The 16,208-nt window shown below is 32.9% G+C and overlaps 2 protein-coding genes across 2 annotated transcripts; both read left to right on the top strand.

Moving 5' to 3' along the window:
• The first annotated feature begins 1,169 nt into the window (after positions 1-1,169).
• On the top strand, positions 1,170-4,475 carry LOC132721088 (E3 ubiquitin-protein ligase Midline-1-like). The gene is made up of 2 exons (XM_060705337.1): positions 1,170-2,715; positions 3,152-4,475. The coding sequence occupies exons 1-2, from the start codon at positions 2,375-2,377 to the stop codon at positions 4,473-4,475; spliced, it is 1,665 nt and encodes a 554-aa protein (XP_060561320.1). The 5' UTR covers positions 1,170-2,374.
• A 3,152-nt stretch (positions 4,476-7,627) lies between these two features.
• On the top strand, positions 7,628-15,442 carry LOC132721085 (uncharacterized). Its single transcript, XM_060705334.1, has 2 exons — positions 7,628-8,157; positions 8,914-15,442. The coding sequence occupies exons 1-2, from the start codon at positions 7,817-7,819 to the stop codon at positions 9,698-9,700; spliced, it is 1,128 nt and encodes a 375-aa protein (XP_060561317.1). The 5' UTR covers positions 7,628-7,816; the 3' UTR covers positions 9,701-15,442.
• The last annotated feature ends 766 nt before the right edge of the window (positions 15,443-16,208 follow it).

The raw sequence follows: 16,208 nt of genomic DNA, 5'->3' as shown, positions 1-16,208 counted from the left end.
TGAACTTAAATCTTTTGAGTTCTAAGTTTGTCTATATCACAGTAATGTGTTAAGTTTCCATGCCTAGTAAGGAAATTATGTTTATACAACCTTGTCATATTATTACGATGCGGGATTTTAAAGTAAATCCTATAAGGAATGAAGAAGTTGGAGTGCAAATACCAGTTTCTCAAAAAAAATCTAAGTTCAAGGGGGACATAATTCTGGAAATAGTCTTGCTAGAGTATTTAACCTTCTCAAAAATGTTGAGTGATAATAAGAAACATATATATGAAGTTTGAAGTAGATACATTAGGAAATAAAGAAGTTATTTAAAAAAGACAACATTTTTTTCCCCTAAAAAATCTAAGTTCAAGGGAGGTAATACTGATAATTTTTGTGCTAGAGTTATAAACCTTGTCACATATGATGTGGTTGATGACCAGAAACTTAAATTTAAAGTTTGAAGTAAACACCTTAAGAAATAAAGAACATATAGTGAAAAAGCTGAAAAATTTAAATCAGAATTCTTGAAATTCAGGCTATTTGTTGCCATAGCAACCAGAATTTTCAACATAGGAAGAAAAGAAAAAGATGTGCATAATCTCCAGACTGCCATCTACCCATATTTCAAGTTTCATAAAAATATTTTCAGTACTTTTTGAGTTATCACTGGATCCAGTTTATGTGTTAAATTTGCCATATTTTCAGACTATTTGTTGCCATAGCAACCAGAATTTTCAACATAGGAAGAAAACAAAAAGATGTGCATAATCTCCATACTGCCATCTATCCATATATCAAGTTTCATAAAAATATTTTCAGTACTTTTTACGTTATCGCGGGATCCAGTTTTGTGGACGGACTGACTGACGGACGGACGGACTGACGGACAGAGGGTAAACCTAAAGTCCCCTCCGGTAAACCGGTAGGGGACTAACAAGATGTTTCATGCTAAACATCTAAGCTCTAGCTCATTGGGCTTTTTAAAAAAAGATTTTTTTTAAGTTTTTACTATACACATATAGTTAAAAACCAGGACACCCCTGGGGCCGGGCCAGTTTTGACCCCAGGGCTTTTATTTGAACAAACTTTGTAGACACTAACTAGAAGATGTTTCATGCTTAATATCTAAACTCTAGCTATTTGGGTTTTTTCAAAGAAGATTTTAAGTTTTTGCTATACACATATAAGGAAAATCAATGACCCCCTGGGGCGGGGCCAATTTTGACCCCAGGTCTTTTATTTGAACAAACTTTGTAGACACTCACTAAAAGATGTTTCATGCTTAATATCTTAACTCTAGTTATTTGGGTTTTTTCAAAGAAGATTTTTTAAGTTTTTGCTATACACATAATTATAAGGAAAATCAATGAACCCCGGGGCGGTGCCAATTTTGACCCCAGGGCTTTTATTTGAACAAACTTGGTAGACACCTATTAGAACATGTTTCATGCTAAATATCTTAGCCATAGCTCTTTGAGTTCTTTAAAAGAAGATTTTTAAAGTTTTTACTAAATGCATATAGGGAAAATCAATGACCCCCCGGGGCGGGGCAAATTTTGACCCTAGGGCTTTTATTTGAACAAACTTGGTAGACACTCACTAGAAGATGTTTCATGCCAAATATCTAAGCTCTAGCTCTTATGGTTTTTTAAAAGAAGATATTTAAAGTTTTTTCTTTTGGTTGCCATGGCAACCAGAGTTCTGCATGGAATTAAATTCTTTGAACAATTTTTAAAGGTGACCACCAAAGGAACATTCCTGTGAAGTTTGGATGAAATTGGCTTAGTGGTTTATGAGGAGATGTCATTTAAAGTAAAAGTTTACGGACGACGGACGGACGGACGTCGGACGAAAAGCGATCACAAAAGCTCACCCTGTCACTTTGTGACAGGTGAGCTAAAAATTACTATGTTTTGTCATTTCAACAAAAGCCATATCTTTTTGTCAACCATTAAAAAACATGCCTGTATGTCCTATCAGGAATTTCTTTTTATTCATAGATTTCACAACAATAACTTTCAAAGTGTCTATACAAACTTTGCTCTAACTGTAGTCAATATTATATTCAATCCGGGACATAAACAAAATTCTCAAAGATTCAATACAATTATAAAGAGTGTAAAGATAATTATATAATTATTTAAGCAATACATTCTTAGCCATAAATTGATTGAACTTTTTCCACATACCTTTCAAGTGGGAAAGATCATTATTCATAAAAAAGTAAAAATGAGGTTTATCATTATATAAGAAGTTTAGGAAACACTTGAACAGTAAAGTCTTGGAGAGAATATGTGACAGTATATTTATGTGTTTAAAATTGATTGTGATACAAAACAAGGTCAATGTAAATCTTTTTGTGCTGTAGATCAACAAGTTTATCTTCAAGATGGCTACCGGTGGACAGATAAATACTAATAAACTTTCTGATGAAACATTTGATGTGCTATGTACAATCTGTAAAAATAAAGGTAAAAACACAGAAGGTGTAAAATTCTGTGTAGACTGCAAAGATTATTTTTGTATAGAATGTGTCCAAGTTCACAGTCAAGTGCCTTTGTGTGCTGGTCACAGGGTCTTGGATAAATCTCAAGTTACATCAAGAATCAGCAAAGGTCAGCCGAGGGCACCAGAAGAGAGATGTGACAGACACAGTCATAAACACATTGATATGTACTGTCAGAATCATGATCGTGTTGGCTGTTCTACATGTATGGCAGTTGATCACAGGTAAATATTTTCAATTTTACACATTATGGTGAGTTTTATAGTTTCAAAACATAAAAGCTATGTTAAAGAAAACTACAGCTATCACTAAAGAGAATTCATACTCCACCTGTCATAACAATAAATTTTAGTGGTATGAAACCAAATTTAATTTATAATGTTTCCTCTATGTACAGAAAATAATTATTATTTATTGCCTTGTAAAACAGAACCATCTGGATAACAAAAACAATCCAAAGCGTGGCCTCGACTTTAGACTTGCTATTTACTAAGTTTGATTACAATATCTCATTCCTAACTCTACAAATTGACAAGAAATCATTTTTATACTTTTGATTACTGTGACCATATACACCCTTAAACTTTGTTTGGTGGGGGGGGGAATAAAATCAATCCTTCCTATTGTATATATAGATGAACAATCTGAATTTGTTTTCAGGTCATGCCCAGATACAGTCTACATTCCAGAATTTATCCAAAATAACACTTACCAATCAGCCTTAACAGAAATTCAAACAAAACTTAAGGAAATATCAAAGACCCTTGCAGAACAAATTGCCAACTTCAAACAAGATAACCAAAGGCTGCTTAAAAGAAAGGCAGAGTTACTGGATGATATTAGAAAATATAGACAACAAATTAATGACCAACTTGACAAGCTGGAGAGAGATTTTGTAGATCAGCTAGAAAATATGGTTAAACAGCTTGAAGACAAGATTGAAGACAATCTCAAAAAGCTACAAGCTAATATGGCTAAGGTAACCTCTGCTAATGATAAATTAGCTTCACCAAACACAAATCAAGCTGAAGTGTTTGTTCATGTAAAGATTGGTGAAGATGCAGCTGATGTTGCAGACAAATTTATAGAAGATAACAAAAGCAAGAGCACTGGAGATGACATAAAGTTTCAACCTGATATAACAATTCTCACACAACTTAAACGCTATGCCTTTGGTACACTCACAAAAGAAGCTACTAAGACACCTGATACTTTATTTCAGATCAAAGGGAAAGAATCATATTGTATTACAGCGATGTTTGATAAAGAAGTCAGTAATTTTATTAGTACATGCTGCCTGAAGGATGGTACAAGAATTCTAGCTGACAGAGAATACAAGAAGCTTAAACGGTTCTACAATAACAACTATACTGTCACAGACTACTGTCTACCGGCAGCACCCTGGCAAGTGTGTTCAATCAATACAACACAAGTAGCAGTAACTTTACCATCACAGAAAGAAGTTCATTTCATTTCTGTTGAAGGACAAATGACCACAACAAACAAGATTAACACTGATTTTGAATGTGTTGGTCTTGCATACACAAATGATAATCTATATGTATCAGACCATACCACAAATGTGTATATCTATAATTTGTCTGGAATGAAGCTAAGTCAGCTCAGAATAATTCTCAGAAGATCATTACTCTCACCTGTAAGGAATCAACTGTGTAATATAACCAGTCTAGCTGTCAGTAAAGATGCTACAAGGATTTATGTTGCTGATAGGGATTGTGGGTTGATAGTACTGGACAACAAAGGCACAGTTATTACAAAATTTAATGGTAAAAAATTACAGAGGGCTAATTGTTGTCATGTCACTGAAGTAGGAAGTGTGTTGGTATCAGGATATTCCTCCAATAATGTTTTACAGTTTACATGTGATGGTGAGCTACTGGGAGAGGTCATAAAAGCTGACAGTGAAAAAGGGGAAATTGTTTCAGTATGTTGTAATCAACAAATGTCTAAAATGTATGTATAAGAGAGTCCAACAATAACATTGAAGTGTATGATATCTGATCAGTTAAATAAATGTCTGCAAACTACCTTCTGTAAGAATGTAATTGAAAGAATGTTCTGTTTAGAATCTACAAACATGAAAATGTGAAAAGAACAAAACTTGTGTTTGTGAAATGCAAAGCCGCCAAATTGTAAAGTACTAACAATAGCTGGAACAAAAGTAGTTAATGATTTGCTTGTACATATTTATGAATAAATTATCTTACAATATTGGATCAATGTCAAATCAAACTGTAGGTAAATATTTTAGCAATGTGAAACAAAACAATAATTATCTCATATCATATCTGGATATATCTATCAAAGGTTAAAGTTAATCATGTACTTTTAGTATCACTATCAGTCTTTAAGGTTGAAATATTGTATTCAGTTTATACATAGATTACCCATGCATGTAAAGTATTTTATACTATTTATAGTCATTATAAGATTTTTAATTTTTTTTCTTCATTCAAAGTCTTTGCATTGTGAAGAAATGACAAACATTACATTTTTCAAGCCTGTTTTGTTTACTTTTTCATTTTGTTTGATGTTGATTTAAAATTGTCAAATGATAAAGAAATATTTATTATTCATAAATCAATTTACATGTAACAAATGATTTATTGATAATTTTTCCATTTATTCTACAATGAAGACTGTATACACAAAATATATTATTGTGTTTATTATGTTTATTTTTCTCTACAGCAATCGGTTTCTTGATAGGTCAATTAATAAAATCTACTCTCACAAAACTTACTGAAAATAGTAGCATTTTATTTTGTTCCAGAACATTTAATTCTGTTTACGTACAATATTCATGTGTGTTAAATTACAGAAACTTGTAATGTTATAACTCTTAAGAAATCTACTTATATTACCTTTTTTTTATATTAATTTACATAAAATATCCCATCCGATATAGACCAATCCTATTTAATGTATGTATGTTTATTATGAAAGTATTTAATTGAATTTATATATATAAAATAAACAATGAATTTGACACAATATTACACAATACACAAGACAATTCATAAACAGTATTTTCAATTTTGTTATCTTTTCCCTAACATGATTTACCTTATTAGATGGTATATAAATGTCCTTACTATCAATTAATGTTATACAATGCAGCCTTTTTTTTTTCTTTTTTTTTTATGCGTTTATTTAAGGTCGCCGCCGGAAAGCCCATATGGGCGACCGTACACTCAAGTTGGGCCATCCTAGAGCGTCCCGCCGAGATTTTTTTCCAGCTTTATTGGTAGAGGAAGACCCCAGGTGCCCCTTCGGGCATTATTTCAGGCACGAGCGGGCACCTGGGTAGAACCACCGACCTTCCGTAAGCCAGCTGGATGGCTTCCTCACATGAAAGATTTCGACCCGAGTGAGGATCGAACCTACAGCGGTGAGGGACCTGTGATCTCAAGTAAGCGACCTTAACCACTCGGCCACGGAGGCCCCTTTAATGCAGCCTTGTTCTCAACTGAACCAATATAGACAAGTTGACTGATGACATCACAAGCACTTGCTACCAGAATTTAGCAGATTTACTGATTGGCAAAATGGCTAATTTGTACATGTATATCCATTTAATGGAAGCAAAATATTCATTTCAGATAACTTTTTTTTATTTGAAGGCTGAATTTTAAGATTCATATAATTTGTTACTATTGATAGATTTCATACAATAATATTCATTGAATCTATACAAAACTTTGCTTTAACTATAAATTTAAGTGATCAATACAATATTTTAACCAATAGAATAAGGCCCTTAAATAAAATATTGTTTGTTTCCCCTCCAGCTACCTCCAACAAAAATCATAGCTACCAAAAACTTTTATTGCCAAGGAATTTTTTTTTATTACTAAAGACTGAAGTGTCAATGAGAATCACATCTTCCTATCAGTCTTATGTTTTTGAATTATAGGTATACAAACTGGGATAATGTTGAAAACTATTTGCTTTAAAAACAGATGCATTTACAATTATTTTTAAAAATGCTGTAATTTTTTATAGAAAAAAATAGTTTTAGATAAAAAAATTATTTTATCTACCAACCTACATTACCCTACTTGCATGGGTCATGGGAGCGGAAACAAAGATAACTTTAATGCTGGCCTTATAGAGGGACATCCATTAAACTTTTTCCTCCTATTTTACAAAGTTGTTCTGATCATTTTTCATCAAAAAACAAAAATAAGGTTTATAATTACTGTTGATTCAAATATGATCCAGAATTGGAAATTTTAAATTTAAAAGTACATAGGGGTGGCAGGAAAAAGCCATACACGAAAACTGATTACCAGGAAAACAGGTGATAAAATATTATCTGGCATGATTATGCAGTGGTTATATTGCTTGTTTTGCATGCAGAAGGTCGTAAGTTCAAATCCCACAAGGGGTAATACTTTTATCAGGCCTTTTGTATTTTATTATTTTTTTTTACTTTCTATTTTATTTATTTTGTATTTTCAATTATTATACATGTATATATAATGCCATATTTTTATTCACAAGAATGCTAAAGCATTTTAATAAGTTATAATTCTATTCAATTTAACAATTCAAACAATGCATTAAACCTCTGTGGCACTCTCAGTCGCGCTGGAGCTGGTGTGTTCATCTCCAGTGCCAAGAGAGTACCTCAATAGGTGATTACCATGGAGAAATGGATGGCGAGGTGTTCACCAAGTGGCTTAATCAAAAGCTAATCCCAAATGTTTCAGCACACACTGTTGTGGTAATATACAGCGCACCTAATAAAATTGTTTGAGATGACCAATGAAAACAAGGTCTTTCAAAGAAAATTCAATTATATTTAAAAGACCCTGACGAAAACAGCCCAGGACTCATTCGCGTTCTCGCAATAAATAGATGATTTTCGTTGTAAGCCCAAAATCTCAATTGAATACCTGTGTATTGAGAAAATATATTTTTGAAAAAAATGGAAATTCTGGGATTTGAACCCGCACCTGTATAGTTGATAGACCAGTGTGCTACCAGTACACTACAATATCACACTGTCAGTAGTATGGCCAATAAGTATTACAGTCTTATTACAGTACTACCCATACACACATAACTTACCTTTTCTGGAGTGCACTGATCCATGCTATATTTACAGTTTCGAAATAAATAACCTTCAACAGTACATGAGCAGTTAAAGAAACATTTGAACAGTAAACTGGACAAACTATGTAACAGGAAGTTATCATGTTTAAAATCGTGATACAAAACAAAGACAATGTATGTCTCTTTCTTTTTGTGTTGTAAAGATCAACAAACTAACTTTGTTTGAACAAAATAATAAACAAAATGGCTACAGGTGGGTGGATGAATACGGATATTCTTTCTGATGAAGTGTTTGATGTACTATGTAAAATCTGTAAAAATAAAGACAAAAACACCGAAGGTGTAAAATTCTGTGTGGACTGCCAAGATTATTTCTGTAAAAAATGTGTCCAAGTTCACAGTCAAGTGCCAGTGTGTGCTGGTCACAAGGTGTTGGATAAATCTCTTGTTACTTCAAGAATCAGTAAAGGTCTGTTGAGGGCACCAGCAGAGAGATGTGACAGACACAGTCATAAACACATTGATATGTACTGTCAGAACCATGATAATGTTGGCTGCTCTACATGTATGGCAGTTGATCACAGGTAAATTTTAACAAATAATCAGTCACTTTATGGTGAGTTTTCAAAGTTCAAAACATAAGATAAAACTACAGCTCTTCTTAAGCTACCTGCCATTACAAGGAATATAAGTTGCCTGAAACCAAATTTAATTTATAATGTTTCCTCTATGTACAGAAAATAATTATAATTCGTTGCCTGGTAAAACAGAACCATCTGGATAACAAAAACAATCCAAAGTGCGGTCTCCAAATAAGCTTGCTATTTACAAGTTTGATTCCTAACTCTAGAAATTGACAAGAAATCATTTTTCTATTTTTGATTACAGTGACCTTAACCCTAGGGGGTCCTTAAAGCTATCCTCAACAGCTAAATAGCACCAAATAGAGAAAAGTTTGATAATTAATAGTATCTCATTACTAATCTAGTAAATGTCAGGAAACCATTTTAAATTTTTTTCTAAAGTGACCATGACCCTAGGGGCCCCAAAAGCAATCTCAAACAATGTCTACACAAAAGCTTGCTATATGTTTGATCATAATCTTATTCTTCATTATAGTTATCGTCTAAAAGCAGTCCAAACTGAGGTCTCCATATAAGCTTGCTATATAACAAGTCTGATTAAAATATCTTATTCATTACTCTAGTTCACTAATCATCATGAAACTATACAACCAACCAACAATAAGATATATACACCCTTAAACTTTGTTTGGTGGGGGAAAAATAAAATCCATCCTTCCTATTGTATATATAGATGAACATTCTGAATGTTTTCAGGTCATGCCAGGATATTTGCTACATTCCAGAATTTATCCAAAATAACACTTATCAATCAGCCTCAACAGAAATTCAAACAAAACTAAAAGAAATATCAAAGACCCTTGCAGAACAAGTTACCAACTTCAAACAAGATAAGCAGAGGCTGCTGAAAAGAAAGGCCAAGTTACTGGCCCATATCAGAAAATTTCGACAAGAAATTAATGGCCAACTTGACAAAATGGAAAAAAATTCTATAGATGAGATAGAAGATAAGGTTAAACACCTTGAAGACAAGATTGAAGACAATCTGAAAAAGCTAAAAGATAATATGGCCAGGGTTACCTTAGCTAATGATAAATTAGCATCTCCAAACACAAATCAAGCTGAAGTGTTTGTTCATGTGAAGATTGGGGAAGATGCTGCAAATGTTGCCAACATATGTATAGAAGATAACAAAAGAAAGAGTACTGGGGATGACATACAGTTTCAACCTGAAAAAGCAATTCTTACACTGCTAGAACAATATAAATCCCTTGGCACACTTCCAAAAACTCCTGGTACTTTATTTCAGATTAAAGGGAAACAATCAATTTGTGTAACAGATACACCACAGGAAGTAGCAACTGACTTCATAAATCCATGCTGTCTGAAGGATGGTACAATAATTCTAGCTTTAAGATACAAGAACAAGCTTAAACGGTTCCACAGTAACAACTATACCATCACTGACTACCCTCTACCTGGAGCACCATTGCAAGTGTGTTCAATCAATGCAATTCAAGTAGCAGTAACTTTACCATCATGAGAAAGAAGTTCATTTCATTTTTGTAGAAGGACAAATGAGCACAACAAACAAGATTAACATTGATTTTGAATGTTATGGCCTTGCATACATCAACGATAATTTATATGTGTCAAGAACACATGTACATATCTATACATTGTCTGGAAGAAAGCTAAAAATCTTCAATGAGTTCAGAGTAAGGAAATCATTTTTGGCATCCTTCCTTTTTACTACACCTTTGATACAGATAAATGGTCTAGGCGTCAGTAAAGATGCTACACGGATTTATGTTGCTGATGGGCATCGTGGGCTAACAGTACTGGACAGCAATGGCAAGGTTATAACAAGATTTAATGGTGAAAATTTAGACTTTGCTTCTTGTTGTTATGTCACTGAAGCAGGTAGTGTGCTGGTATCAGGATATAACTCCAATAATGTTTTACAGTTTACATGTGATGGTGAGCTGATAGGAGAGGTCATAAAAGCTGACAATGGAAAAGGGGCAATTGTTTCAGTATGTTGTAATCAACAAATGTCTAAAATGTATGTATGCAGATCCAGAAAAAACAACATTGAAGTCTACAATATCTGATCAGCTTAACAATTAATGTATGGAAACCAACATCTGTATAAAATCTTATTGAATTCAACATCTACGAATGGTAGATGTGAAGTTACCAAGACTGCATATGTGAAATGCAATGCAGCCATATTGTGTAAAACTAAAAATAGCAGGAACAAAATAGTTTATCATTTGCTTGAACATATTAGAAACAAGATATGTTTGTAAAACATGTATGCCCCCTATCGGCAGCCAATTTGTCATGTGATCAGGTTATTATGCATGACTTCTGACCCAATGAACAAGCAATTAATAAGGGTTATCTAGTATCTACTGGTCATGACTAGTCACAAGGTAATAATTATTGTGACCCCATAGGTTGTGTGCAGCAATTAAAGTTATTAAAAATCTTACCAAATAATATATACATAAATTTTATGAATCACATAGGCCTCATTAATGACAGCCAAGTTGTTATATTACATAAGACCTTCAAATGTGTATACCAAAAGCACATAAAAATATCAACCAAGGCCACTTGAGTTGTTGAGTTATTGGTCAGAAACAGTACAAGGTCACTATGACATTGACCCCTTGACCCCAAAATCAATAGGGGTCATCTACTGGTCATGACCAATCATCATACAAAGTTTGAAGTTCCTAGGCCTAAGGGTTCTTTAGTTATTGATCAGAAACCATTTTTATCTACAAGGTAAATGTGACCTTGACCCCTTGACCCCAAAATCAATAGGGGTCATCTGCTGGTCATGACCAATCATCATACCAAGTTTGAAGTACCTAGGCCTCAGCCTTTTTTAGTTATTGATAGGAAACCGTTTTTACCTTAAAGGTCAATGTGACCTTGACCTTTGACCCCAAAATCAATAGGAGTCATATGCTGGTCATGACCAATCATCATACAAAGTTTGAAATTCCTAGGCCTAAGCGTTCTTTAGTTATTGATCAGAAACCGTTTTTACCTACAAGGTCAATGTGACCTTGACCTTTGACCCCTTGACCCCAATATCAATAGGGGTCATCTGCTGGTCATGACCAATCATCTTACCAAGTTTGAAGTCTCTAGGCCTAAGGGTTTTTTAGTTATTGATAGGAAACCGTTTTTACCTACAAGGTCAATGTGACCTTGACCTTTGACCCTTGACCCCTAAATCAATAGGGGTCATCTATTGGTCATGACCAATCATCATACCAAGTTTGAAGTTCCTAGGCCTAAGTGTTCTTTAGTTATTGATCGGAAACTGTTTTTACCTACAAGGTCATATGACCTTGACCTTTGACCCCTTAACCCCAAAATAAATAGGGGTCATCTGCTGGTCATGACCAATCACCATACCAAGTTTGAAGTTCCTAGGCCTGAGGGTTCTGAAGTTATTGATCGGAAACTGTTTTTACCTACAAGGTCAATGTGACCTTGACCTTTGACCCCTTGACCCCAAAATCAATAGGGGTCATCTACTGGTCATGACCAATCACAATATCAAGTTTGAAGATCCTAGGCCTAAGCGTTCTTTAGTTATTGATCTGAAACCGTTTTAACATACAAGGTCAATGTGACCTTGACCTTTGACCCCTTGACACCAAAATCAATAGGGGTCTTCTACTGGTCATGACCAATCACCATACCAAGTTTGAAGTTCCTAGGCCTAAGGGTTCTTTAGTTATCACTCGGAAACCATTTGGTCTACGGACCGACGGACGGGACGGACCGACAAGTGCAAAGCAATATACCCCCTCTTCTTCGAAGTGGGGGCATAATAATAAATTATGTTACAATATTAGATCAAAGTCAAATAAAACTGTAGGTAAATTGCTTGGCAATGTGAAATGTAAAACACAATTATCATATATATCTAGATACCTTTATCACAGGTTTAAGTAAATCATCTAGTTAAAAGTATCAAATATCAGCCTTTAAGGTTCAAGTATTGTATTCAGTAAATGTACATATTTTCTTGCATGTATAGTATTATATACTTTTCATAATCATTTTAAGAGTTTATTTCTTCATTTAAAGTCTCTGCTTTTTTTTTGCATACAAATAGCATAATTATGTTTCCCAGCCCATCCGCCTGTTTTATTCATTTAGCTATAAACATTTGATTTGTTATATGCATGGATACAAGTTCAAAATGTTAGAAAACCCTGACTTTTTTTTTGCAATATTTTAATTGGTTTACATAGAAAGAGAGCTTTCATGAGTATAAGAAACCTGAAGTTCAGGCACATGCCTGAAAACTTGTACCCATGTATATGATAATAAAGAAATAATTTTGATTATTGTTTAAAAGGATTTGTTACCCCACTGTTGTTTTTTTTTTTGTTTTTTTTTTTCAACATCAAGCTATTAGACTTTTTTCATGAGATTTGTGTAACATTTGATGTCGGTCGATACTTATCACTTAAGCAAACCTAAGCAAAATAATTTCACATAATTTCCTCACTCTGTTTTCCCAGAATAATCATTATTATTGTGCAAAATGACCAAACAAATGAAAGGTGTTTCAATACTTTTCTCTCAAACTAGGCTAAAAATTGTGCAAAAACAATTGGTTTTCAATTTAACTCAGAGTTTATCTTTTTATTATCTCACTTGATCTATGCAAGAATGACAAATTTAATGTTCTTAATACTTTTTGACTTCATTTAATTATTCTTCAGGGTTTTGATGTTAAAAACAACATGCAGATTAATATTATATTTTAATTTCTTATGTCTCTCCTGCAATCTTTTTGCTGTTTTCTTTTCTGAAAACTTTACTTATATAAATTACTTTTAAACTTGTATGAAGTGTATGTAATATGTGTCTTATCATCATTTTATGTATATCTTGTATTATTTTTTACTTAATACTTGTAATATTGATTCCACATATTCCATGTGCTAGACCTGGACTGTTGTAGCATATATTTTCTAAGTAATACAAACTATATGATTGAAAATTGTTGTTTATTGTCATGGGATTTAAATGTATACAGAATACATAGAATGAAAGAAATTTTTATCAGTGTATTTTATTGAAAGTATGTGGGCATGCATGAAATTATGGCCAAATGCTGGTATATTTTATTCTGTTTATGTCCAATATTCATTCTGTTTATGTACAATATTCATGCATGTTAAATTACAGAGACATTTCTATGTTACAACTCTTTCAAGAAACAACCATAAGGTTATGAAAACAACCTAATTTTACTGTTGTTTTTTTTTAATCTTAATAAAAGATTTAATCACATATACATGTAGATGCATACACTTTAGTTGAAATAATTATCAGTGGCGTACCTGCCGATACGCCAATACGCATGGGCTTATTTAATGAGTTTCGAGAAATTAAAATAGGTATGCTTACAATGTAACCTTTGTCAAATATATGTTCATACAATTTTTTTTTTGGGGGGTTTTACGTCACATCGACACAGTATAGGTCATATCGCGATGTTCCAGCTTTACTGGTGGAGGAAGACCTCAGGTGCCCTTCCGTGCATTATTCTAGGCACGAACGGGCACCTGAGTAGAACCACCGACGTTCCGTAAGCTAGCTGGATAGCTTCCTCACATGAAAGAATCCAAAGTACCTGTCGGGATTCGAACCCACAGCGGTGAGGGGCAAGTGGTTTGAAGTCAACGACCTTAACCACTCGGCCACGGACGCCCCTTCATACAATCAAAGGCGAGTAAAGCACATACATGTAAAAGAAAAGAACATGCGAAGAAATTTTAGCGAGAAATTTTCAATATTGTGTATTTCCTTTTTTATATAAATAATAAATTTTTATTGTTATTTTGAATTACCATAAAAATTAAATTTATACCACCCTATGCGGATTTTATTAATCTTAATGCTTATAAACCTCACTGAACTTTATGTTTGTCTGGAACTTTTGTAGTACAAAGGAATACGTGTAAGCCTATATATATCACTAAACAAAGCCATTTAAACAAATTTCATCGACTATAGAAATGAATTGCATATTTCTGTAAACAATGACATTTTTTATGTATTTTATAATAGTCTTATTTATATATACATACAGAACAGAGATAAAATTACAATAAGAACAAAGTAAACCATGTGAGAGAATGTTCTTTTTTTCTCATTTTGAACTTTTTACAAAACTATAATATGTTTCCACTCTTGCTTTAAATAAACAGAAATTTTCCTGTTCATTTGTAAATATTTGTATGCGATACAAAATCCTGTATGTTATTTTTCTTTTTTCTTTAAAGGTTTTGACTTGAATTTCTGCCAGAATAGTAAGGCATTAATTTTAACTGCGTAATAGTATAACTAAAATATATCGGATGAATTTTAAAAGAGTAAAATTGAGGAAAAATTGTCAAAAACAATTATTCTCTAATATTAACATAATGCACTTCTAAAATTATTGTTTTTTATGGACCTTAGTGATCGCGTATCAATATATTTAAGGTGTGGTTTTGATGCTATAGATTATTGGTACACTTAAACATTTAATCTGTTGTGTTTGTTTTATGGCCATACAGATCGTTTTAAAAGCGATATTTTCCTTGTTCCTTCATTATATCTCATGTTTAGGTATGTTGAAATAAAAAAATAATAAAAAAAATTGAACAAAAATGATGTTAAAAACATCTTGATTAGAATAGAGATATATGGCTATGTAACATATAGCCTATGTTTTGTTTTTCTAATTGTGGCTATGTAACATATAGCCTATGTTTTGTTTTTCTAATTGTAAATACGTTGCATAGCAATATTTTCCTTGATTATATCTCATGTCATCCTCGGTAACCCAGGTGCATTACTGTATACAATAATACACGTATTAAATGTAGTATATTTGGAATGTGTACCGTGCACAATGGTTTCTGATGACAATCTCATGTCTAGGTATATTGAAAAAAAATAGAAAAAGAAAAAAAAGTTAACCGTCTTGATTACAATAGAGGTATCTGGCTATATTTTGTTTTCCTAATGGTAAATAACTTTTTTTAAAATTATTTAATAAAAGCTTTCTTCACGTCAGACTTCATGCAAATAGGAAACTTTGGCCCAAGGGACTGTAATTGGCGTATACTCAAAATAAACCAAGGTGCGCCCCTGATTATGTGTGTGTAAGTTTATTTTGAAAGTATTTAGTAAGATGGATGTATAATATATGTTATGTATTCAATATAATATTGCACAATGCACAAGACAATTACTGAATTGTTATCTTTTCTACCCAATATGATTAACCTTATGTAAATATTTTATCTATTGTTGAGTGAAACAAAGTAGGAAAAAATGTTCAGATATGCAAGTCATTGCATGAAAAAAATGATAAATAAAAGTGAAAACTGAATATGGGTCAGGGTCAAAATTATTAGGCATGTCAAAAGAGTGACAAGTACAAAGTATTTGTAGTCTTAATTTCATAGCTGACTAATTTGAAACAGGATGTTTGTAAGATTTTTGCTTTATATTTTATATATTCATATAAAAATCCTGTTGTAGTACCATTCATGACCCTAAGAGCTATAATTTGAACAACTTTTATGAACCCTCACTGGAAAATGACTTACGCATAATATCTAAGCTCTAACACTTGCCGTTTAACACTATTATATTACATTAAGTTTACACTTTACAATTTATACAAGGAAATTATATGAAACCCCTCCATACCAAAGCAGGGACAATCTTAACCCCAGGGCTAAAGTTTTGAATGATCTTGGCAGAGGTTCACAAGACAATGCCTTGCACAAATTACTACATGTATGCTATAGGCCTTATAGTTCTGGTTAAGAAAACAATTGAATACACAGACACATCAAGGGCTATATGCCATTGCAAAGCAGATCATCCCTCGCATTCACACCAGCAGGAGATGGCTTTATCATAAACAAGAGCTGTCAATAGGACAGCTTGCATGTGGCTATTCATACTAACTTAGTTATGCTGGTTAAATAGAGCTAACTTTACCA

Source organism: Ruditapes philippinarum, unplaced genomic scaffold, assembly GCF_026571515.1.
Source record: "Ruditapes philippinarum isolate M1 unplaced genomic scaffold, ASM2657151v2 ctg6813_1_1_1_1, whole genome shotgun sequence".
NCBI lineage: Eukaryota > Metazoa > Mollusca > Bivalvia > Venerida > Veneridae > Ruditapes > Ruditapes philippinarum.
This window is presented reverse-complemented; position numbering and strand designations above follow the sequence as displayed.